The sequence below is a fragment of the Lissotriton helveticus genome, chromosome 4_1 (genome assembly GCF_964261635.1).
Source record: "Lissotriton helveticus chromosome 4_1, aLisHel1.1, whole genome shotgun sequence".
Taxonomy (NCBI): Eukaryota; Metazoa; Chordata; class Amphibia; order Caudata; family Salamandridae; genus Lissotriton; species Lissotriton helveticus.
Genome location: NC_136063.1, coordinates 1,847,277,668 through 1,847,302,792, shown reverse-complemented (window position 1 = coordinate 1,847,302,792; position 25,125 = coordinate 1,847,277,668). Strand labels below are relative to the sequence as shown.

General features: G+C 40.9%; 1 protein-coding gene across 2 annotated transcripts in view; it reads left to right on the top strand.

Annotated features, from left to right (window-relative positions):
- Positions 1–25,125, top strand: part of LOC144829389 (transmembrane protein 182-like) — a 290,025-nt gene that overhangs the window by 163,987 nt on the left and 100,913 nt on the right. The window contains exon 4 of one of the 2 annotated variants that reach the window (XM_078688500.1): positions 14,494–14,631. The exons of the other annotated variant lie outside the window; for it this stretch is intronic. Within the exon in view, the coding sequence (XP_078544626.1) occupies positions 14,494–14,631 (138 nt within the window). The remainder of the gene's footprint in view (positions 1–14,493; positions 14,632–25,125) is intronic. 2 annotated transcript variants of the gene reach the window in all.

The window sequence follows — 25,125 nt, the reverse complement described above, 5'->3', positions numbered from 1 at the left end:
CGAGTTTAAAATATAGACTGTACATAATATCGACTTACAAGAATATAGTGATGCAGAATCTCGAAATGAAGGTAAGAAATATTGTTTTTAATAATATCGAAGTTAGTCATATAGACAGTCATAATATAGTTGTTATAAAAATTGATTTTTTATAGTGTTTTAAGTGTTAGTATATGTGTTAAAATTATGTATTATTTTTGCAATGTATTTTTGAATTTTTTGTAAATAATGAATTTTTATTCATTTAATTTTTGTGTAATTTAAATCCATAGCGGGTTGTGGGTCTATAGGGGAATAGGGTAGGAAGTAATTTAATTATAATATATTTTCTATAAATATTTAGAAATAACTAATTATATCTTAATTATTTTTTGCGCAATTTAATTAATTATTTTGTTAATTAAGAATTTGGTCAGTAATAATTTATATTGTTAATTAAGTTAATTAATTTATTTATTAATTAATTATACATTGATTAATAACAATTAATAATTAATTGGCAATTATGTTAATTGTATTTTTTTACTAATCAGTAATTAATTAGAGATTAATTATTAATAACTAATTTGTAAATATGTTAATTGTGTACTTTTTTTATATTGCAGGAGTGGGTATACTAAATTATTCCCCTACACTATCCAACACTTTCCCTACTGTTGCACTTGGTGGAGTGGGAATAGTAATTTTTACCCTCCCGCTGTCCAACATTTTCCCTACTGTTACCCTCACTGGAGTGGGAATAGTGATTTTTACCCTTCCGCTATCCAACACTTTCCCTAATATTGCACTCACTGGAGAGGGAATAGTTATTTTTTATCTACCCGCTATCCAACACTTTCCCTACTGTTGCACTCACTAGAGTGGGAAAAGTAATTTTTACCCTCCCGCTATCTAACACTTTCCCTACTGTAGCACTCACTGGAGCGAGAATAGTAATTTTTGCACACACACCCCCCGCTAAACCAACACTTTCCCTACTGTTGCACTCACTGGAGTGGGAATAGTAATTTTTACCCTTCCGCTATCCAACACTTTCTCTACTGTTGCGCTCACTGGAGTGGGAATAGTAATTTTCACCCCTCCCCTATCTAACAATTTCCCTACTGTTGCACTCACTGGAGTGGGAATAGTAATTTGTACCCTTCTGCTATCCAACACTTTCCCCACTGTTGCACTCACTGGAGTGGGAATAGTAATTTTTACCCTTCCGCTATCCAACACTTTCCCTACTATTGCACTCACTGTAGTGCGAATAGTAATTATTATCTACCCACTATCCAACACTTTCCCTACTGTTGCACTCACTGGAGTCGGAAAAATAATTTTTACCCACCCGCTATCCAACACTTTCCCTAGTGTAACACTAGTTGGAGTGAAAATAGTTATTTTATCCCCTACTCTATGCAATGTTTCCAGTAATGTTATATTTAATGTAGTGTAAAATATTTTGTAAAAAATATTTATTTTAATGTTTTAAGGTATTATATATAATTTATTTTTATATTTATATTATAGGTGTATATATATATATATATATATATATATATATACGGACATGGTAGTAACCAGGTATCTTCCGAGACACAGCCCAATATCGTGGGGCGGCAGAACTCACATGAGCTCATAATAACCACCGGGACAATGGACAGTCACTAAGGAACATTAACAATACGGGCGGCAGCTGTATTTTAAATATTTTTGCAATTATTTTGTATTTTTAGGCAACACTGGATGTTAGTTTGGCTTATCTGTTTAAGTGCCCTCAGGTGTCCCACGGAGCCATGTTTTAATTACTGAGCATGCTACATTGTACATTTTATTGCTTTTCTAATTAATTTTGCAACTGTGACAAACTGTGCATTTCATACCAGTATTATGCTTCTCATTTATATTGGAATTAACGAAGAGCTTGAGGAAGTGCTAGCTTGCTGTATTGAAACTGCAGTAGGAACCTTTACCTTTACCTTTACCTTAAAGTATGTCTTTTATGTCTACTTAAGGGGCTAGTGGGATGGGCTATTTAACCTATGAGTTATGCAGAGTCAAACTAGATTGACAAAGGCCTCCTGAAGGCTGAAACGCGTCTCTCGTGCTCGTGATTGAGGGCGTCCTGCATCATGAAATAAATGCCGAATCCGAAGCCACTTTATGCCCGTGCCTGCTTTCCATGGAGGTTCTATGGCAGTTGGGTGGTTTGTTCATATATATATATATATATATATATATATATATATATATCAGACACGGATTCCCGGTGATAGCCAGTACCTGCTCGCGAGTGGGTCGTTTTTTAGGGTCCCGGAAACCCAATATAATCATCCAGCCATTCTCCCATCAGGAAAACACGTAAACGACACACCAGGAGTTGCTGTGCTCGTAAATTTAATTGGCAGCAAAAACAAACAACGCGTTTCACCTCACGGCTTGTTCACGTTTGCTGTGAACTCCAAACCATAGTCCTTTTACATTCTCAATTAGTAATCATAAAAATAGGACTTTTTGTGCACACCTATAAGTGAAATTATAGCGGACATATTGGAACAGAAAATAACGTCATTTTATGCCAGTTCCAACTATAAATTTAGATTTGTAAGCTGCATAGTTGCCACAAGTCACATTCATTTAACCATGTTTTATACATATTACTGTCTGACAATCCGCTTTGATAGGTTTAACCAAAATAATTTGTGTTTAACCAAAGATATTTTTACAACCAAAGACATCCTTAAGGTCATATCTGTCCGTGTGATTATAAGTGGGTTACCCAAAATTTCATATGGTTAAATAAGAGTATGTAAGCCCGCAATTTTGCACCAGTGGGCGTGAAAGAACATATGGGCAGCATGATAACCATTAACCACTTTTCATTGCATAAGAAAAAATAATGAGATACAGTATGAGTTAATGGAAAATGATGAAATTGAATTTACATTGAGCCCAAGTGGGCATATTCCATATATGTATCACATTGCAATTAGATTTGGTAACCACATATTTAGCGTGTCTTCTTAAGATTCAAACTTAACGACCTATAACATGTTCCTGGACGTTTGCATCATAAGGTTGGTTATTGTCATATTATATTTTAATTAAATCATTGAAGTAGAGTCTCTTCTGTGCCACACATAATTGTCTTGAACTGGCGTTTCAATGTATAACTGTTCCAATGTCCAAAATTGTTGAATTAAATTCTGTGAAGTTAAAAAACATATGCAAAGGTTTAAAAAGACGACTCTAAGCTACACAGCTACTTATTTTTTCAGTTATTCAACAGTATCCAATATACAAGCTGATTACATTTTCTCCATTTTTATCTCTCCAAGTGAACAGAAAGTTCCTCATGGTTATTCAAACCCCGTGGGAATGTAGTTTCGAAGTCAATAATATACCTGGATTCCATTTTTCGAAGGCATGTTGTTCTGTCTCCCCCACGTATTCCCAGGTCCACTTTGTCAAGTACCACCATTCTTAATAAATTTGCATCTTGAAAATGATATTTGAAAAAGTGTCTGGCCACTGGGTATTGTGCATTGTGGTTCTTAATAGCTCTAAGATGTTGTAACACTCTTTCTTTGGCTTTTAGGGTGGTACTTCCTATATACCATTTATTACAAGGGCAAATAAGTAAGTATACACAGTACATGGTGTTGCATGTTACAGTTGTTTGTATAGAGAACACTCTCCCAGTACTTGGTACAGTTACCTCTTTACAGTTGATACTGTTTCGGCATGCTTTACACGATCTACAGCACCTAAAACCCGGTGTATCATTGGGTATGTTTGTGCTGGTCACGGAATAGGGGCTGAGTTCATCTCTTAAAGATTTACTCTTTCTAAACGTAACCTGTGGGTTGTGGTTTAGATGTGGTTTCAGATGTTGGTCGGTTAACAACACGTGCCAGTGTCTGTTGAGAATCTTCTTCAATGCCATGGCCTGACCTGAGAATGTGGTAATGAATCTAATATTGGATTCTGTGTTGTTGACTCTGTTAGTATCTAAAAGTTCTTTCCTCTCTTTTGTGTCTACTCTCTTCACGGCTCCTTGTATGGTTTTGTTGTTATACACTCGTTCTTTGAAGCGTTTGACCATTATTTCTTGTTCAGTCTCAAACGCTTCCTTAGTACTGCAATTGCGTTTGGCACGTAACAGTTCCCCATAGGGGATACTGTCAATGAGGTTTCTGGGGTGTGCACTTCTTGCATTCAGTAAGCTGTTACCGGCTGTAGTTTTCCTATAAAGACTAGTCGTCATCACAGTCCCTTTGATTTCAACATTTATGTCTAGGAATTCAATTTTCGATCTGTGTATATGTTCGGTGAATCTGAGATTCATTACATTCGTGTTTAACTGGCACACGAATCTTCTCACTGATTCTTCTGTGCCGTCCCAGATCAGAAAGATGTCGTCGATATACCTCAGCCACAGGACAACTTTGTTGTTAAATTCGGCGATCTCATTGGACACCTGCTCCTCCCACCAGCCCATAAAGAGGTTGGCATAGCTGGGGGCGAAGCAGGTGCCCATTGCCGTGCCCTGTGACTGACGGTATACCAACTCATCAAAAATGAAGAAGTTGTGATGCAGGCAAAATTCAATTAGCTCTAGCAACATGTTTGAGTGCTCCAGAAACGCAATGGATCTAGATTTCAAAAAATGACCCACTGCTTGTAGGCCTAGATTGTGTTTAATGCACTATACAAGCTATTTACATCTAGGGTGACCAAGATGTAAGTTGGTTCCCAGACAATACCTTCTATACTTTTCAAAAAATGTGTAGTATCTTTAAGATACGTGGGTAAGGCCATTACAAAAGGTCGCAAGTAATGATCAATGCATTGAGAGGTTTTCTCAAGAAGTGAACCTATCGAGGACACTATAGGTCTCCCTGGTGGATCAGTGGCGTTTTTATGCACTTTCGGGAGTAGGTATAGAATGGGAGTTCTGGGATGGTCACATTTAAGAAATTGATATTCATCCCAGGTAAGCAGACCTTTGTCTCTGAAATTCTGTAATTTGATTTCAAACAGATTTTTAGTTAGTCTGATATCAGAGAATGAGCTTGCCTCATAACAGTTTACATCTTCTAACTGTATATGTCCTTCTCTCAAGTATTTCTCTTTATCTAAGACAACCACATTGCCCCCCTTGTCTGCATGACGGATGACAATATTGGCATCATCTTTGAGACTTTTAATTGCACTATGCTGTTCAAATGTCAAATTTTTCTTACTGTTAGGTATATGATCAAGTCTCAATTTTTTAAGGTCTTGCAAAACACCCTTTTCAAACACTTCCACTGCCTCACACATAATCTGAGGAATGAACTTAGATTTTACTTTAAAATCACTTCCCATGTTTACACAGGTGTCAACATCATCATCATACAGAAATTCATTGCCATCAATCCTACCTGATGAAATTATTTCCATCAGTTCAATATCATTAAAATCCAAGTTGCTTTCACAATTATTTCCCACCATTGTTGGAGGCCTGGGAGGGTAAGTTTCAAACCACTTTTTTAATTTCAACTTTCTTGAAAAATAAAACAAGTCTATTCTCGTTTGAGCATAGTCAAAGTTATTGCAGGGACAGAAAGATAGTCCTAATGAGAGAACCTCATGTTCATGCACAGTTAAAGGTCTAGTAGATAAATTGATTACCGTCATAGTTGTTTCTTGCTGCCCCTTGTTGCCATTCCCATGGGCTGTTTTGCGGCGTTGTTGTCTGATTTTTGCAAATTGAAGCATTAATTGCGGAGATAATTTCATTAATGGGGAAGGATGCCTTTGACGAATATGCAAAACATTTGGAAATAAAAATGCACAAATTGGAGGAAGAAATAACAGCAAAGAAACAGCGAAAATTCCTGCGGGATTATAATGATTACCAGGCGGGCCGTACCCTAACCTTCCACTGAAAATATGATCATATGTATGATAAATCAACTCTGAGAGTGAACAAATGTGCTTTGACAGTGGCACAAACAGAACCAGAAGAGAGTGATATCTCAGATGGGAGCTTGCAAGATCTTACTACCACGGGATTAAATCAAAGTCCTATGGATGATCAAGAAGAAATAAGGAAGCGTTTTTTGTTACAGTTCCAAGTAATAAATCAGGGATGGACAGACCAACAACAAGACCAAGGAAACCAAAGAGGACGCGGCAGAGGAAATCGGGGAAGGCCGAAAGGAACAAAAAAGCAAAAATCAGACAACAACGCCGCAAAACAGCCCATGGGAATGGCAACAAGGGGCAGCAAGAAACAACTATGACGGTAATCAATTTATCTACTAGACCTTTAACTGTGCATGAACATGAGGTTCTCTCATTAGGACTATCTTTCTGTCCCTGCAATAACTTTGACTATGCTCAAACGAGAATAGACTTGTTATATTTTTCAAGAAAGTTGAAATTAAAAAAGTGGTTTGAAACTCACCCTCCCAGGCCTCCAACAATGGTGGGAAATAATTGTGAAAGCAACTTGGATCTTAATGATATTGAACTGATGGAAATAATTTCATCGGGTAGGATTGATGGCAATGAATTTCTGTATGATGATGATGTTGACACCTGTGTAAACCCGGGAAGTGATTTTAAAGTAAAATCTAAGTTCATTCCTCAGATTATGTGTGAGGCAGTGGAAGTGTTTGAAAAGGGTGTTTTGCAAGACCTTAAAAAATTGAGACTTGATCGTATACCTAACAGTAAGAAAAATTTGACATTTGAACAGCATAGTGCAATTAAAAGTCTCAAAGATGATGCCAATATTGTCATCCGTCATGCAGACAAGGGGGGCAATGTGGTTGTCTTAGATAAAGAGAAATACTTGAGAGAAGGACATAGACAGTTAGAAGATGTAAACTGTTATGAGGCAAGCTCATTCTCTGATATCAGACTAACTAAAAATCTGTTTGAAATCAAATTACAGAATTTCATAGACAAAGGTCTGCTTACCTGGGATGAATATCAATTTCTTAAATGTGACCATCCCAGAACTCCCATTCTATACCTACTCCCGAAAGTGCATAAAAACGCCACTGATCCACCAGGGAGACCTATAGTGTCCTCGATAGGTTCACTTCTTGAGAAAACCTCTCAATACATTGATCATTACTTGCGACCTTTTGTAATGGCCTTACCCACGTATCTTAAAGATACTACACATTTTTTGAAAAGTATAGAAGGTATTGTCTGGGAACCAACTTACATCTTGGTCACCCTAGATGTAAATAGCTTGTATACGTGCATTAAACACAATCTAGGCCTACAAGCAGTGGGTCATTTTTTGAAATCTAGATCCATTGCGTTTCTGGAGCACTCAAACATGTTGCTAGAGCTAATTGAATTTTGCCTACATCACAACTTCTTCATTTTTGATGAGTTGGTATACCGTCAGTCACAGGGCACGGCAATGGGCACCTGCTTCGCCCCCAGCTATGCCAACCTCTTTATGGGCTGGTGGGAGGAGCAGGTGTCCAATGAGATCGCCGAATTTAACAACAAAGTTGTCCTGTGGCTGAGGTATATCGACGACATCTTTCTGATCTGGGACGGCACAGAAGAATCAGTGAGAAGATTCGTGTGCCAGTTAAACACGAATGTAATGAATCTCAGATTCACCGAACATATACACAGATCGAAAATTGAATTCCTAGACATAAATGTTGAAATCAAAGGGACTGTGATGACGACTAGTCTTTATAGGAAAACTACAGCCGGTAACAGCTTACTGAATGCAAGAAGTGCACACCCCAGAAACCTCATTGACAGTATCCCCTATGGGGAACTGTTACGTGCCAAACGCAATTGCAGTACTAAGGAAGCGTTTGAGACTGAACAAGAAATAATGGTCAAACGCTTCAAAGAACGAGGGTATAACAACAAAACCACAGAAGGAGCCGTGAAGAGAGTAGACACAAAAGAGAGGAAAGAACTTTTAGATACTAACAGAGTCAACAACACAGAATCCAATATTAGATTCATTACCACATTCTCAGGTCAGGCCATGGCATTGAAGAAGATTCTCAACAGACACTGGCACGTGTTGTTAACCGACCAACATCTGAAACCACATCTAAACCACAACCCACAGGTTACGTTTAGAAAGAGTAAATCTTTAAGAGACGAACTCAGCCCCAATTCCGTGACCAGCACAAACATACCCAATGATACACCGGGTTTTAGGTGCTGTAGATCGTGTAAAGCATGCCGAAACAGTATCAACTGTAAAGAGGTAACTGTACCAAGTACTGGGAGAGTGTTCTCTATACAAAAAACTGTAACATGCAACACCATGTACTGTGTATACTTACTTATTTGCCCTTGTAATAAATGGTATATAGGAAGTACCACCCTAAAAGCCAAAGAAAGAGTGTTACAACATCTTAGAGCTATTAAGAACCACAATGCACAATACCCAGTGGCCAGACACTTTTTCAAATATCATTTTCAAGATGCAAATTTATTAAGAATGGTGGTACTTGACAAAGTGGACCTGGGAATACGTGGGGGAGACAGAACAACATGCCTTCGAAAAATGGAATCCAGGTATATTATTGACTTCGAAACTACATTCCCTCAGGGTTTGAATAACCATGAGGAACTTTCTGTTCACTTGGAGAGATAAAAATGGAGAAAATGTAATCAGCTTGTATATTGGATACTGTTGAATAACTGAAAAAATAAGTAGCTGTGTAGCTTAGAGTCATCTTTTTAAACCTTTGCATATGTTTTTTAACTTCACAGAATTTAATTCAACAATTTTGGACATTGGAACAGTTATACTTTGAAACGCCAGTTCAAGACAATTATGTGTGGCACAGAAGAGACTCTACTTCAATGATTTAATTAAAATATAATATGACAATAACCAACCTTATGATGCAAACGGCCAGGAACATGTTATAGGTCGTTAAGTTTGAATCTTAAGAAGACACGCTAAATATGTGGTTAACAAATCTAATTGCAATGTGATACATATATGGAATATGCCCACTTGGGCTCAATGTAAATTCAATTGCATCATTTTCCATTAACTCATACTGTATCTCATTATTTTTTCTTATGCAATGAAAAGTGGTTAATGGTTATCATGCTGCCCATATGTTCTTTCACGCCCACTGGGGCAAAATTGCAGGCTTACATACTCTTATTTAACCATATGAAATTTTGGGTAACCCACTTATAATCACATGGACAGATATGACCTTAAGGATGTCTTTGGTTGTAAAAATATCTTTGGTTAAACACAAATTATTTTGGTTAAACCTATCAAAGCGGATTGTCAGACAGTAATATGTATAAAACATGGTTAAATGAATGTGACTTGTGGCCACTATGCAGCCTTACAAATCTTAATTTATAGTTGGAACTGGCATAAAATGACGTTACTTTCTGTTCCAATATGTCCGCTATAATTTCACTTATAGGTGTGCACAAAAAGTCCTATTTTTATGATTACTAATTGAGAATGTAAAAGGACTATGGTTTGGAGTTCACAGCAAACGTGAACAAGCCGTGAGGTGAAACGCGTTGTTTGTTTTTGCTGCCAATTAAATTTTCGAGCACAGCAACTCCTGGTGTGTCGTTTACGTGTTTTCCTGATGGGAGAATGGCTGGATGATTATATATATATATATATGTAATTGTATTTTACATTATGTTTTTAATATTTAAAAAAAAAGTATTAATTAAAAAGTATTATTTATTAATTGTTTAATAATTACTTATATAAACCCGTGCATGTTTCTTTTTTATTCTTTACATTGTATTCATTCTTTATTAATTTTAACGTTTTAAATTATCCTTAAGTATGTTTTACTTAATTATATAGATAATTTAATTAATTTTATATTAATTTTAAGACATTTAAAAAAGTTGATATTTTAGCAAACTGTATTATTTACAATGACATTTAGGATTCAATATTTTTGTACTTACCTGTTTGTAGATAGGAAGTTGATATTTTGTCATTCTATATTTTTTCATCAATATTTTGGCAGGTCAATATTCTGCTCCTCGATATTCCGTCAGTGATCCGCTGTGATATAGGTCAGACATGCTAAAGTCATGCAATGAATGTGAGACAGGGCAGCAATGCTGAGCAGTGGGATGGGATGCAGCATAATAGATATCAGAGTTGATCCATAGTTAGGAATGCACCCCGCATTAAGACCCTATTTAAGCATGTGAAATGAGTAAGAATGAAAGAAAGCTGAGTGGAATAATGAAATTCAGCAGTTTCAACATTTAAGTCATGGTGCAGCAAGATGTGGCAGGATCAGAGATGGGATACAGGATGCCATCATAAATTATGTTATGTCTACTTATAAAGCGTGCTAATTACCCTTGAGGGTATCCAGGCACTTAGCAGGTGGGAGGCAGCAGTCTCTCAAGGTAAGATTATCCAAAAGGCCAAGTCATCTTCTTGCGAAACTCAAGAAGGGATGAGGAGGCTCTGATGTGTTGTTCCATTCTTTAGGGGAGAAGTAGGAGAAGGTGCGACCTTCGACCCTGTATTTGTGTATGTGTGCTATTGAGAGTCTGGCTTTGTGGAGGTGTGTGGAAGGTTGGTGGAAGTGCATGCTGCTGTTGAGGTAGGCAGGCATATGTTGTAAAGTACTGCGTAGGGGTGTGAGGAGTCTGAATTGAGTGTGTTTGTATATGGAGAGCCACTGGAATTCCATGAGGTGTGGAGTGATGTGGGTATGTTGAGGTAGGTTGAAGATGAGGCTTTCTGCAGCATTTTGGATGGTTTGGAGCCTGTTCAAGTGCTGTTTGGTGATTACCATGTAGAGTGCACCGCTGTAGTCAAGTCTCCCAGTTATCATGGCCTGTGTGACTGTTTTCCCAGTGTTCTCTGGTAGCCACTTGAAGTTTTTTTGCATCATCCTCAGGACATTTAAACAGGGGGAGTCACCACATTTTCCTGTACTGTCATGTTGAGTTTGCCATCTAGGATGATGCTTAAGATTCTGACATGTGTGGTGGGGGTTAATGTGAAGCTGAGGTCTGCCGAAAACCAGATGGAATACCAAGCAGAACTGTTTTTTCCGAAGATCACCACTTCGATCTTTTCTGAGTTGAGCTTGATGCACTTGGATCCCATCCAGGTGGCTATTGTGGTCATACAGGTGGCGAAGTTGTTTTTTTCTACATGATTTTTGTTGGTCAGGGAGAGTATCAGTTGGATGTAATTTGCATAGGAAAGAATGATAATGATAATGCGCAGTCTGATGAGGACAGACAGTGGGGCCATGTAGATGTTAAACAAGGTCAGGCTGGGAGATGATCCTTGGGAGACTCCACAGATCAGGTTCTTGGCATCCAAAGTATATGGTGGTATGCTGAATTTTCGTCATCTTCCTGTGAGAAAGGGGCAGATCCATTTGAGGGCAGATCGTCGGATGTCTGTTTCATGTAGTCTTCTGGTCAGGGTGGAGTGACATACCCTGTCGAAAGCAGCTGAGAGGCTGAGCAGGATGAGATCAGCTGTTTATCTATTGTTGAGAATCATCAGGATGTGGTCAGTTGCTGTGAAGAGGCCAGTGTCATTGCTGTGATTGGGTCTGAAGCCAGATTGAGTGATATCTAGTAGTTGGTGTATGTCAAGGTAGTCGGTGAGTTGCTTGTTGATGACTTTCTCCAAGACCTTGGCTGGGTGGAGAAAATGGGAGATTGGACGGTAGTTTGCTAGCTGGGTGGGTTCTGCCAAAGGTTATTTTTAGCTGTGTATTGACCACTGCATGTTTTTAGACCTCCAGGAACATTGCAGTGGTGATGGAGTTGTTCAGGATGAGGGTGAGTACTTTACTGATTGGGGAGGCACTCATGTTTAAGATGGGGTGTGGGTAGGGGTCAATCGGGCCCTGAAGTGGACATTTCCCATGTTCTTGGTTTTCTCTTCCGTGGTGATTGTTTTCCAAGTAGTCAGGGTGCTTACATGGTTTTTTGGGGGTTGGCTGGAGGTGAGGCTGCTGGGGTTTGGATGAGATGATTGTCGAAGTTGTTCTAGATGGTTTCAATTTTGTTGCTGGAGAATTCAGATTTTCACACAGGTCTTGTGAGGGGGTGATGCTGTTCTTAGTGGAAGTTGGTGTGCTGAAGTCTTTGATGGGTGTGAAGCTCTCTTTGCAGCTATTGGAGCTGTTACCTATGTACTCAGCTAGGGCCTTCTAGCGTCTCAGTGCTGCTTTAAAGGTGCACTTGTCCATTACTTTGTGATTTGTTCTTCATCTTCTTTCCAGTTGTTGTCAGCATAGTTTGGTTGAGCAGAGTTCCTCAGAGTACCAGCTTGCCTGTTTCCGGGTTCCCTTTTGGTTGTTGTATTTATGGGGTCCAGGGAGTAAGCAGTCTTTGATCCACTTGTCAAGCTATTTGATGTTGGTGCTTCGGTTGCCGTGAAGTTTAGCTGGTTCATGCAAAAGATGTGAGACCAGCTTGAATTTGAGATGCTGCTGGTCAGGCTTGTACTGGTAACTTTTTATTTGGCTAGGAATGCTGATTTGGAAGTGGATGATAGCTGAATTGATACAGGTGAAAGGCGAGGATGTGTGATTTTGGTACTGTTGAATGTGACAAAAACTGTCTTGACAGTATATGGCGGAGTGGGTGGGTCTGGCGATATGTTGTGTCAGTCTGAGGTCTCCTAGGCTTTCGGGGAGGGCAATTGAGCCACGATTGTTCCGGTCTTCAAGGCAGAAGTTGAGGTCTAGAGTGCAGGCTTTGGAGTCAATGGTGAGAGAGGCAACAAGATCTGTGATGTTGTTGATGAAGCTAGCTTGTGGTCCAGACACACAGCAGACGAGGGTTCAGTTCAGGGTGAATGTCGCAGTTATTGGCAGTTTGAAGTCTAGGTACTCCATGAAGTGGGGGTTATATTCTCTGTGGCTGTAGTGCAGCTGATGGTTTCTTTGAGAATAATTGTGATTCCTACTTCTAGTTTGTGTTGGCAGAACTGTTGTGTGATCTTGAATCCTGCTGGTATGGCTGTGGCAATGTTGGGTTCCTACTTGGCGGTCAGCCACATTGCTACAAGGAAGAGGAGGTCCTGGGCGTCATTGTCCAGAATGTCCCAGACTTCCGTAGCGTGTTTCTTGGGTCGATCAAAGACTTCTTGAGACATAGATTCATTGTCAGTGAAAAAACCTCAGAAATGCCGCAAAATATCATTAATCCTACCATCAGAGTTTACTTGAAAATACTCTTGTGAAAGGAAAACTACTTACAGCCACAGAAAAAATCATCTGATCTGAATGATATTTTTGTTTCACAATTAATTCCGATGTTTGCAATCGTTAACTGAAATATATATACACTACATTTAGAACAATGTGGTTAGCGGTTGCAGCTTGCACAAGGTAACATCATTTTTTAGGGCAGAGAGGCATGCTGTACATTATTTTATTTTGTCCAAAAGTAATTGTGCAAGTTAGTCTTTCTATAAAGGTGTGTTCCAACAGTGTTACCGGGCAATGACCTCTTACCTTTGTTGAGGTGCTGTGACAAACTACATACATGTAGTAAGGAGACCTAACAACATCCAGATCGTTGGTTCTTAGTTTGATGTTCTTCATTGGCCTTCCAACAGGTCACAGCCCTAGGTTGTAATTATGCGCTGCACTTGAGTCTGGTGGTTTTCTGACACACAAACCTTTCCCATTCTGCTAGTGGTCAAAGTTTCTAACATTTCTGCTACTATATCAATACATCAAACACACAAAAGGAGATGGGAGCAATGCTTGCAATTCGTCTAATCACTGGCAATTGCTGGTGGTACCGATCCAGCCAATCGTTCTTTTGCCCACCATGCCAGCAAATCAGCCTCGGTCCTGCACCTATAGGAAGAGTCCATCCTGATATGCCAAGTAGGTTCTTTCTGAAGATTCCCAATTAGGACAAAACGGTAATGAGTTGCCCGTGTTCCATTTGCAAGAGGACCTGGCTTTGCAGTTCAGGCTGAAGTTTTCCAACTGGAGCAGGACCGAGGCTGAGTTGCATATGGCTGGGTGGCATGAAGGGCAAAAGAATGATGGTTAGCATACTACCCCAAGCACTTGCCAGTTGGTAGGCTTATTGCCAGCAATCCTCTTATCAGCCTATGTGTGTACAATATCAATAAAGCGATCGTTTTCTAGACCACTGGTGATGTATTTACACATGTGGACCCCAGCGTACCCCAGAGTGTTTTAGAAATATATATTTTTTAACATTACATGCTCTTTGTACATAATCAAAGACCACACATTTTGCTTAGTGCTTAAAAGATTTTACTGTACAGAAACATGCAGGATGAGTCTTCTTCCAATCTGGGACAAATGTCGTCTGGTGACAAGAGCTTATTCAATCTGACAGCCCCATACACATTTGCCACAGCTATTAGTAGGCCTGCACTCTACAGAAGTCACAGCCTACGCGACGAATGAAAAATGATCAGAGTATGCCGTTTTACTCCCGTTTAATCACAGAGTGGTGTTATTTTCACTTGAACAGTGTACAGAGGATTCTGGACGGCGTTCATCGTGCTGGCTGTCGCTGCCTGTCTCGTCGGAGGTCTCCTGCTGGTGTGCGCTGTGCCCTTCGTCAGCGCGCGCTTCTATAAGGTTGCCGCCGGATTCCTTATCACCTCTGGTAAGCTGCCAAGCCTGGGTAATCGGATACTCTGCTGCATGAAATGCCAAGCCCCGAGCCAACTGTGCGTCAAGGGCAGAACTGTGTGAAATGTAGGGCTATTCCAGTAATTGATACGTGGCACGTGATGTCTGCGAATGTACTTTATGGATTTCAGTGCTGTGTGGATTTTCCATCTAATGCTAAATGATTATTTGTTAAAGTGCGTTGCCTGGTATGCTTGGGCTTCTTTTCATAAACCTGGGAGGGCTGTAATGCCCCTGCAGCTCAGCATCCCTCACAGATAGTGGGGTGCAGGCAGCATTCCCAGTTGTCACTCAATGTTGGCGGGCTCGTAACAGGATTTTCATTGCTTCGCCAGTTTAAATTCTCTCAGTGTAGCCGAGGATTAGCAAAACCTCGATTTTCACTGACAACCCAGCAGGGCTAGGTGTTCAAATATTTGCAAAATAAAGAGTGCATGTGAACAACGACAATGAAAAGTAACAGAAAAATTGAGCTTAGAAAAATTCCGCTGAATGGAATATGCTACTTTATCATAAGAATTGCATCAAACGTAGCACAACACCAGAAATTCAACGGAATGGCATAACTGCAAAACATTATGAACCTTGATGCTTTTTCACACATGTCCACATAATCCAAGCCATTTAAATTCCATGAAAATTACAGAACAATGCGTCCACATTACCATGATGTTGTTGTCAGGTAGCGGCACTGGCATGAGAAGTGTGCGATGAGCCCTGCAGCATATATGGAAAATGGGGCTCCATATCTCCTAGTTGGAAAGTGAAAACACTTATAATTGAGTTGCAGAGGTCTCCTCTAGCTTTTTGCCCTGATGCCATTGCACCTGCTGCACCATTGATAGCTGCACCCCTCAGTATGTGGATGTTGCAGTGAATAATTGTGCCACCATTATGTTTGCCATTGCAAAGTCCTGCAAATGGATATGCCTTGAGTGTCGCGTCTGCAATGTTGCTTCTTTGGTGAGGACATTCTCCCAAAAGATGCCTTTGGTTTGAAGGAGTTTCACCAATAGAAAATGAAGAGTGATTCGGGTTTCTTGCCAGAAATATTTTTGTTTGCTGACATATCACAGAAGCTGCCGATTCTCCTGCAAACTGTGGTGTACGGCTAACATGTGTGCAATATAAGTATATCACATACATATAGCAGCATATTTATCAAATGATCACACAGCGCAGCAAGCCACCTTGCTGAGCTGTGCTGAGCAGTAGGGACAGTAAGGAATGTGCCATATTCAACATGAATCGGCACATTCGTGCCATTTCCCAGCGCTGACGCACACTTTGCTGTCTGGTGTTGTACAATGCAATAACACAGAGTGAAGTCACAGAGTAGGGCTCTCCCTCACAGGCTGAGAGTTAAAGAAAAGTAGAATACCACCCACCTTCTACTTATATAAAGAAAGCAAAATACACCCACCCCATCAGAAAGACAGAAATTACATTCCACAGAGAAATGCTAATACCAATGTCAATATATAACAACAAGCATTTACAATGCAATGGTCTCGGCAGCATTAAAGGTAGAGCTATTGGCATTGCTCATGATTTTTGTTTTTTTAAAAATCATAAATAAATGGCATTGTCATTTACATTGCCAATAGCTTCATCGCTTGCATATGTGAGACCTATTGCATTAGCACCCACACACAGAGTAAGTAGTAGAGTGAGAAGTTGATAGTGAGTAGGAGAGAGTTATTAGTAAAGAGTATTAGAGAGCGCATCAGAGCTGTGTGAATAATAACAGCTGTGAGCCCGTGCATCATCAGAGCTGTGTGAATAATAACAGCTGTGACCCCGTGCCTGAGGTGCATCATCAGAGCTGTGTGAATAATAACTGCGTCAGCCCCGTGCCTGAGGTGCATCATCAGAGCTGTGTGAATAATAACAGCTGTGAGCCCCTGCCTGAGGTGCATCATCAGAGCTGTGTGAATAATAACTGCGTCTAGTATGCTGGACTACTGCTAGCTTCTTGTTTTATAAAGCGTTTGTAGTTTTGCTGTTTGTAGCGCTGTAAATAACAATTGCGCTATTATCCAACTTAGCGGTAGAGATTCTCACTTTTTTTCCCATGCTTCTATCTTTCATGAAGGTTTTTGAAGTAATAAGATCTATCAGGTGATTTCCAATATGTAAGGATCATATCCATTTTTGTATGACTTTTATGTTCGCTTAGAGCATCTAGGTCAACCTGAGTTGGGTTAGTAAGATCAAAAAAGAAACATTCCATTTGTAAATTTGTAGATTATAAAAGTTGTAATTTACTACTTGCTTACGAAGCAGTCTTTGAATTTCAGAGTCTGCCGGGATCCCTCTGTCCTACCCGTGAACCCTGCCCCTGTGAGCTCCGTGCTTGCCCGACATTCCGACGCGCGCCTTGGGATTGGGTCGCGCCCGTGTGCTGTCTACGTTACAAGCTCACGCGCGCGACCCAATCCCAAGGCGCGCGTCTGAATCCGCCTCCTCCATAGACAATGCTGCGCGCTTGGCCAGCACTTGTCTCCACTCCTTGTCGGGTCTTGTCGGCTGAGCCGACGACTATGGTTCTCTGGCGAGAACGCGCTTTGCGCGTTTCTAGCCGAGACCCAAAAAGGCAGTACCTAATATCCGGTTGAGAGTCTGGAAGGAAGCACCCAGGGGATAATGGGTGAGAACATGTCTACACACACCATAGTAAAATGACCTCACAGGAAGTCATTAAGTTAGCTAGGTTTCCTTCAGTTTCTTTTTATCTCCGCAGGAATCTTCTTTGGAACTTTCTTTCTCTGAACCCACAGACTCTCCTCCTACAGAACCATGATTGTATTTGGCCAGACAGTCTCTTTCTATTAGGTGCACTCTGTTGTTGCTCCAACTTCTACCATCAGCAGTTTTAACTGCTTTCCTGAAAAGTCTGCCCACTTCCTTTGGATCATTGTACCTTCACCACCTTTTCACTCCAATAGGAGCACAAATTCTGACCCAGTTACCCACTCTTACACTGCAATCCTTCACAACATGCTTAAGATTGAAATATGTTTTCATTGCAGCCATCTTTTTAACCTCAAGCTCCCTCCTGCAGTTATACAATGATACATTCACCCATCCTTTATTATACCCAAGCCCCCCTGTGATTTATAAGAGAATTAGGTTTCCTTCCCATGAATAACTCAAGAGGAGAACGACCTATGGTGGAATCAGGGGCAAAGCGATGTGCCACTGGATTATTCTGCAGCTCTTTCTTCCAGTCAGACCAATAGACATTTGCCAATTGGATGTTTTCTTTAATCACAATATTGAATCTTTCTATCATGCCAATTTTGTGTGTATGGTATGGGGAACACCTCTTTTGCGTCACCCTCAGATTTTGCAAACAATTTTCCTCCTCTAGGGAACAAAACTGAACTCCATTGGCTGTTTGTAAACTTCTGGAAGTCACTCACCCCTGGATGGATTTTCCAAGACCTCATAGAGCCGATATCTCCAACGCAAACAACATCAGGTCACTAGTGAAACAGGTCCGTAGACACAATCAAATAGGGTGTTGAGTTTTGATCTCTCAATGGTTGCAAAATGTCAACAGTAATCTTTTTCCAAGGACCCTCCTGGCAAGTTTCTACAAACCATTTGTGTAAGCCTTGATCTGCAAATCACTCTCGGAGCCTTCATACCATTGAATCTTGCTTTCTATCTCCGAATCTAAGCCCTGCCACCAGAAACCTCCTCTCGTTCTTTTCTTGGTCTTGACCACACCCGAATGCCACACATGAGCCGGTTCTACAGTCCTTTTATTAAGTCCACTCAATACCACTAACGTCGTCCCTCTAAACTCAGGCTATTCTGCACTGATAAATCATTCATAACCACATAAAAGACGTTGACATTCACTCATCAACTGTAAGTCAAGCCATCCTTCCCTTATGTATAGAAAACACAATTTGAGAACTGACTTCCCCCACAACATCATCCTTCCCCTCTTTGTCAGAGATGAACCCATTGGACCTCTGATTACAATGCAACACTCGCTTCCACTCAGACATCATCAGCCGGACACTCATAATCTACAAAATCCATGGCAGTGAGCCTCGAAAAGCAGTCAGTCACACTATTCCTGACACCCAAGATGTATTCGACATGCAGAGTGACCGGGGCACACCAAAATGTATATCGCAAAATCTACGTTTCATGTAAGGAATTTGTTGATGACTCTTTCCTGTTTCAATAAAGGCGAGTAATATTTGCACTTGTTTGAACTATTCTTGCAGGCCTTGTATTGGCTACATTTGAAAACGTGCATATTGTTAGACCATCATGCTTGGGCTTTGATCTGATATCATTGCAAGTCGTAATAAACCTGATGCTATTGTTTTCATTCTCACACTTTGTCTTTTTAACATGGTAAGGTCAGAATCTATAGAGTTTGTACAGTACCCCCTTTCCTTGAATCTAGCAATTATACCCATACATTCATTGTCAAAGACTTCATCTGTACTGCAATTGCGGCGTGCAGTCAATAGTTCACTTTAGTCCCTTATCTATAGCATCCCCTAAAGTTTAGGCGATGCTATAGATAAGGGACTTAGATTGATTGCTCCGTGATCTCTAAAATGATGAATAACAAAATGTTACACCTAGTTGTAGGAATACATTTACAAACGATTAAATGTACATCTTGATATTTACCTTTCTGAATTGGACTCTATTTATCCAAGATAGCAAGAAATGTGATGTTGATTATTTTTTTCTAAACATGTGCCAGGTTTAACTGATTTATGGGTGCACTTTGTGTCTGTGAACGCTTGTATGGTAACAGCTTTGGGTGATTGTGCATAGTAGTGTGTAGCGAGTGCAGGGACGTCAGGTAGGCCAGGCAGTGTTTATATGTGTGAGGGATATTTGCGTGTGTGACAGAAGCGAGATTTGTTGTATTATTCTAAATAGTGTCAATGAGTTTATACAGTGAGTGATTCTTCTTCTTCTTTGTGTGCTTTTCCTGTGTAGAAGTGAAAAAATGACTAAGTGAAATGGTGTGTGGGAAGATACGGAAGGATGTGTGTGTGTGAAATGTGTGTCGGTTTGAGGGCAAAGTGATCATGTTTTAATGTAAATCGTGTAAAAAGCTTCTCTGTTTGGGTGTTGTGTCTGTATTTGAGCGCTTCCCTATATAAAGATGATGCATGGTTGGGTGTGTAGTTGTGTGTGTGTGTGTGTGTGAAGAGTTTAGTAATTTGCTGATATGACTAGGAGAGAGTGTGCATTGGAGAGGAACTTGCTTTTGTGAAATGCGTTCTTTGTTTTCTAAAAGTTATTAATATTTTTACTGTGCTTTGGTGAGTACTGGTTCTGTCTGTGTGCTTTCCTCAGCAGGAGAGATGGATTAGTGTGTAATGAGGTGTGACACGGGATACAATACGGAATGCCTGGGAGATATCTGTATGAGAGATATGAGAGATATCTGCATCTGCAAAAACACTTCTATGTGTATTTATTTTTAGTATTTGACTGCGAATTGCACCTATCTGTGGAGGGTTGGAGGATGAGTGTGTGTAGCACTGCATATGAGTGCATGTGTAGTCACTGGGGAAATGGTGTGGGCTGACATGTGGGTATCTAAGCTTTTCTATGGATGGATGGTATGTGTTAGGTAGAAGTGTTTGTTATGTATCTGTGAAAATCAATGTGTGTTGTGTTGGAGTGTGTGTCTACCTGTGCACAAAGATCCGAAAGGAATGTCTGTTTCTGAATGTAAAGATTTTGCTGGGTGTGTGTGTGCCACAAAGAATGTGAAGGGTGTAGATGTGTACATGTAAATCCTTTTTAACAATGGCAACATGTTTTGGCTCTTTTTTTAAAAAATCTTTTTTTTTCTAAACGTTTTTTTTCATTTCTATAGCCTCTTTTACAACCACTTTGCCTAATTATCTGGGCCAGCTAGTTACCCTGTCTGCTAAAAGAGTCAACAGGTTAGGCTCATAGACACAGGCCACTAGTGAAGAGAAAACTCAATGGTCGTCTCTTCTGGATTTACTGGGTGAATTTGGAATTATTTCAAAACCTCTACTTTTTAAAATAACTCAAACTAAAAAGTCCCAGTGAGGAAATAGAACATTTGAGCTTTTCAGAAGAGATATAGTGCCTGGATCTAAACACATTTGTTCTTCATTACTTGGCTGGGAGGTGATGTTGGAGAACTACATGATTTGAGAAGAATTAATGTCAGCTACAGATTGAAAAACATTAACCTCAGAAACTGATCTTACCTTGTTACGTTTGTTTCTCAGGAAAATCCAGCACTTAGCCTATGGAAAGAGACGTGGTGAATGGGTCAAGGAGTCTAGTTAATGTACCAATTTTGCCTGCCTCATGAGAGATGTGTGCTTGGTCGTGCTTAAGCCCAATGCTGATGTCTGCCACACACCAATAATACTTCCAGCAGAGCACACCCACCAAAATAGCAGTGGAGCTTGGACTTTAGTGTAGCCAGTGAGTTTGCCCAGACATAAATTGAACTGTAAAAAACATACTGAAAATTAACAGTTACTAATTCATTATATAAATATCAATAGGATCTGACTTTAAACCAAATTGTATTCCCTATTCTTTTTCCAAAATGAGAGGCACAGCACCAGTAAAACCCCATACTAATCATACCAGGCAAACACTTGGGCGAGAAGTAGAAGGACATATTTAGGAGGGAGAATTTAGAATGGAAACGGTGGAAAAAGATAAAGGTGTATCTCTTCTTCTTTCTTTAATCGCTGCCAAATATGTAAAATCATGCCTTTTCTTACTCTGTTAGTTGGGCATTAGGCAGTTTCTGACACCACAGGCTTTCATTTGATTATAGAGATGCGATATATTTAGAAATTAAAAAACTCTGGACATTTCGCCTGGAGATTATAAAGTACACTGAAACAGGAGCTGTCATGTAAACCACCAGGAACCTAGAAACATCAATACAGACTTTCAATGTGTTCCCAAATGATGGTTTACCTTTTTTGTATGTATGATTGTTCTAATGCATTTTTAAACATGCACTGTGTAAACAGTTGAGGACGAACCACTTTGGATTTTCAATGTAATGTGTTTGTTGTGATTCCCATGCAACAATACATGTTTGATAACCATACATTAATAGTATAAGAACATTCAACCCACTAAGGGTAGAATGTTCTAATTAAAAAAGGGAAATATAAGTAAAATCATTAGAGTGTTAGAGCACAAGGCTTATAAGCCCCAAGCTACTCCATTGTCCTTAATGGAGCTCTCAACATTCCAGTGTTCTAATATACAGTACAACACGGCCTAACTTGTGCAGAAGCCCCCAAATTTAAACCTGCTAAAGTCCTGCTTAAAAGTCGTCACCCTGTCCTCTCCAATCAAGGATAACTTTGAAAGGTCCTTTACACCATTTATAAATTAATCCGTAACATTGTCTCCTACTTCTGCTCTCTCACTTTTTAAAAGGCTTTCTGTTCTGCATGTATTGGTGTCTGCTAGTTTGGCTCCTTTGATAATACTTCACCCTAAATGCAGGAGCTTATCTAGCAAAAGATTTGAAGTGCTTGGTCCTACACCTTGGAACTCTCTTCATCTCTTTTTTAGGTCTCGCCCACAGGCAGGTTGTTAGATTTGGCATCTTTTGCCATGTTTCCCATGTCTTTTTGCTTTCTGACCTCCTGGTTTTTACTCTGTTTTTGCTGGTTTAGTGTCTTTTCACACTTTCTCACTGCTGTTCAGTGTTAAAGTGCAAGTGCTCATGTTGTAAATTGTTATTATGGATTGGTGTTTCCATGATTGGCTTATTGGATTTACTAGTCAGTCCCTAGTAAAGTGCACTGAGTGTACCAAGGCCTGTAAATCAAAAGCTACTAGTGGGCCTGCAGCACTAATTGTGCCACCCACATGAGTAGCCCTGAAAAGGTCATTCAGATCTGCCACTGCAGTATCGATGTGCAGTTTAGTACTGCCATGTCGACTTGGCAAGTGCACCCACTTGCCAGGCCATACCCTTCCCTTTTCTTACATATTAGTCACCCCTAAGTTAGGCCCAAAGTACCCCCTATGGGCAGGGTTCAGTGTATGTGAAAGGTAGGACATGCCCTTGTTTGTGGCATGTCCTGATAGTGAACTACTGACAATTTCATCTTTCACTATTGCAAGGCTACCTGTTCCCATAGGACAGAATGGGTAGCTTGCTTATAACATTTTAGAGACATAACTACCCCGGGGAAAATGGTAGGAAAATAAAGTTTAGTATGCTTGAACTAAGAATGTTAAAATGAATCTGTTAGTGAGGGTGATTTTTACATTCTGTGTTTGAAAATACCACTTTTAGAAAGTAGGTATTTTCTTGCTTAGCCATCCAGTGTGCCTCTGTTAGGTTTGTGTATTGCATGTCTGGCTTTTAGATGACAGGGGCTGGGGAGGAGCAGTGGCTCAAGAGAGCCTATATGGGTCAGGGAAGGGCTGAATAGACCTGGGGTGCATTTAGATTAGGGGAAGGAGATTTCCTTTCACCTTAATGGGCCTGGTCTGCCTCTGACAATGCTGTGAGCAACCAAAGAGGACAACACTGGTTTTGGCTGGGCAAAGACACTCTCTGCCTCCAAACAAACAAATGATTTTGTGGTATAAATATTGGGGCCCAGACCCAGAACTTTAGAACTCTTTTGACCAAGAAGACTGACAAGAAGAATAGCTGGAGCAGCTGTGCGGAAGAACTACCACTTTGCTAAGTGCTTTGCTGTGTTGGCCTGCAGTGGCTGCTACTGTCTTGGGAAGTGAAAAGAATGGACTGAACTTTATGCAGCTTCTATACTGAGTATCTCCAAGTGCCTGAAATAGAGCTTGCCTCCTGTCTGAAGCCTCAGGGACTGCAAAGACTTCACCAACTTCTGGGTAAAGCTTCTGGAACTGCTGTTTCAGCTGCCACAGAGGAGGGAAAAGCAATGGACTCCGTCACTGGCTCTGTGACCTGACGGCACCGCAGACCGCACCGTCCACATCTCGCAACGCAACCCTGGTCTCATCGATGACGACCGACGCCACCGCCACTAAGCTGCTGCTTGCACAGTGACCTGTGGGCACCACACTTCGCACTTCCTCACTTCACTTTGCCATACTAGTCCCACCAACACCATCGCTGCTGCTGTCTTCGACACCTGTGTCCGCATCGTGGATGGGGGCACCTTTTTAGGTTTCGCCTAGCGTTGCAGCGCATGCGCTGCTCGCTTTGCGAGGCATGCAGTATACACTATAGGTGAGGGAAGCCCCACCCACTCCCCCACCCACTTTTTCATTGGCTTGTGGCATTTTCCTTACTAAGTACTGCCTTCGGATTGGTTTACAGGCTGCTAGTCCTGCCTTATGACGGCCATGTCTCCTTCCACGGATATTGGCCCTTTACTGCATTTCCTGAGCACTACTTTGTTACCGGGACACCCATCCTGCTGTCAGAGCCTTCTCTCCTGCCCCCCCCGCTTCCGTTGTTTGTGCCTTATTAACCCCCGCCCACCCGCACTCATGTTTGCAGTACAATTGGTGTCGTGTAAATGCGATTCCTCTTGCATTGCAAATGCTTGTTTTTTGTTGCAGTGGATCTATATTCACAAAGGAAAGCGCTAGCTGTAATGACTTCCTCGTGATGTCTATCTTCTATGTTTACTGCTCTGATTGTAAGAGCCCTAGTATAGAGTGCGCGCGAGCGGAGCTTCTTTGTTTTTAGTGTGTTTTGGCGAAAGCGTTTCACTAGGCTCTCGCGAGAATTGCAGCAGCCGGCTTCAGTTTGTGGGATGCGCTGGAAACACCGGATGTAATCGGGGCGCGCTCTTCCTCCTCCCGCAGCGCGTGGAGATCAATCTGCTAACCCCTACTTAGCGCGAGAAGAATCTCGCGCCACAACTTGTCCGCGCAAGAGCCCATCATCGCTCTCATGTACTTCTGAGCCCCAGGTGGTGTCCCAGGTGCCTACGAAGACCACAACACCACAGGTTCCCCTGGAGCCATCAGCCGCCGGCATCGACATCCCAAAGGAAGTTAAGCCAAGGCTATGCGAGTGCTCTCATCTCTCAAAATCCTAAGGCTGTCAGTTTGACCACATAGCTAAACTACGAGCCGAATGCAGATTTCCTCGTCCACTTTCTAACTCCTGTCCAGAAGCCGTCGGGCTGTCACTTGTATTTTCGCTCCCACCGCTGGCCACGGAAGAAGAATATCCCCCAACTGCAGTGATAGTTGTCAGTGTTTGTCACCGTCACAAAGGTACACACTTCAACAAGTGAAAGAAAGTGTTCATGGAGCACATCGTAGCCGCTCCCGTGGCTCCCCCCGCCCGTTTTATTATCATTTGAATCACTATCTTCAGTGTACTATCTGTCCAGAAGCGCTGCTAGCAGCTGAGACGCTTATCTTGTCACATTGGCTCAACACATAGATTGTTCTCAGCGCGAATGGTCAGTCGATCACACGTCCCGTGTACGATGTT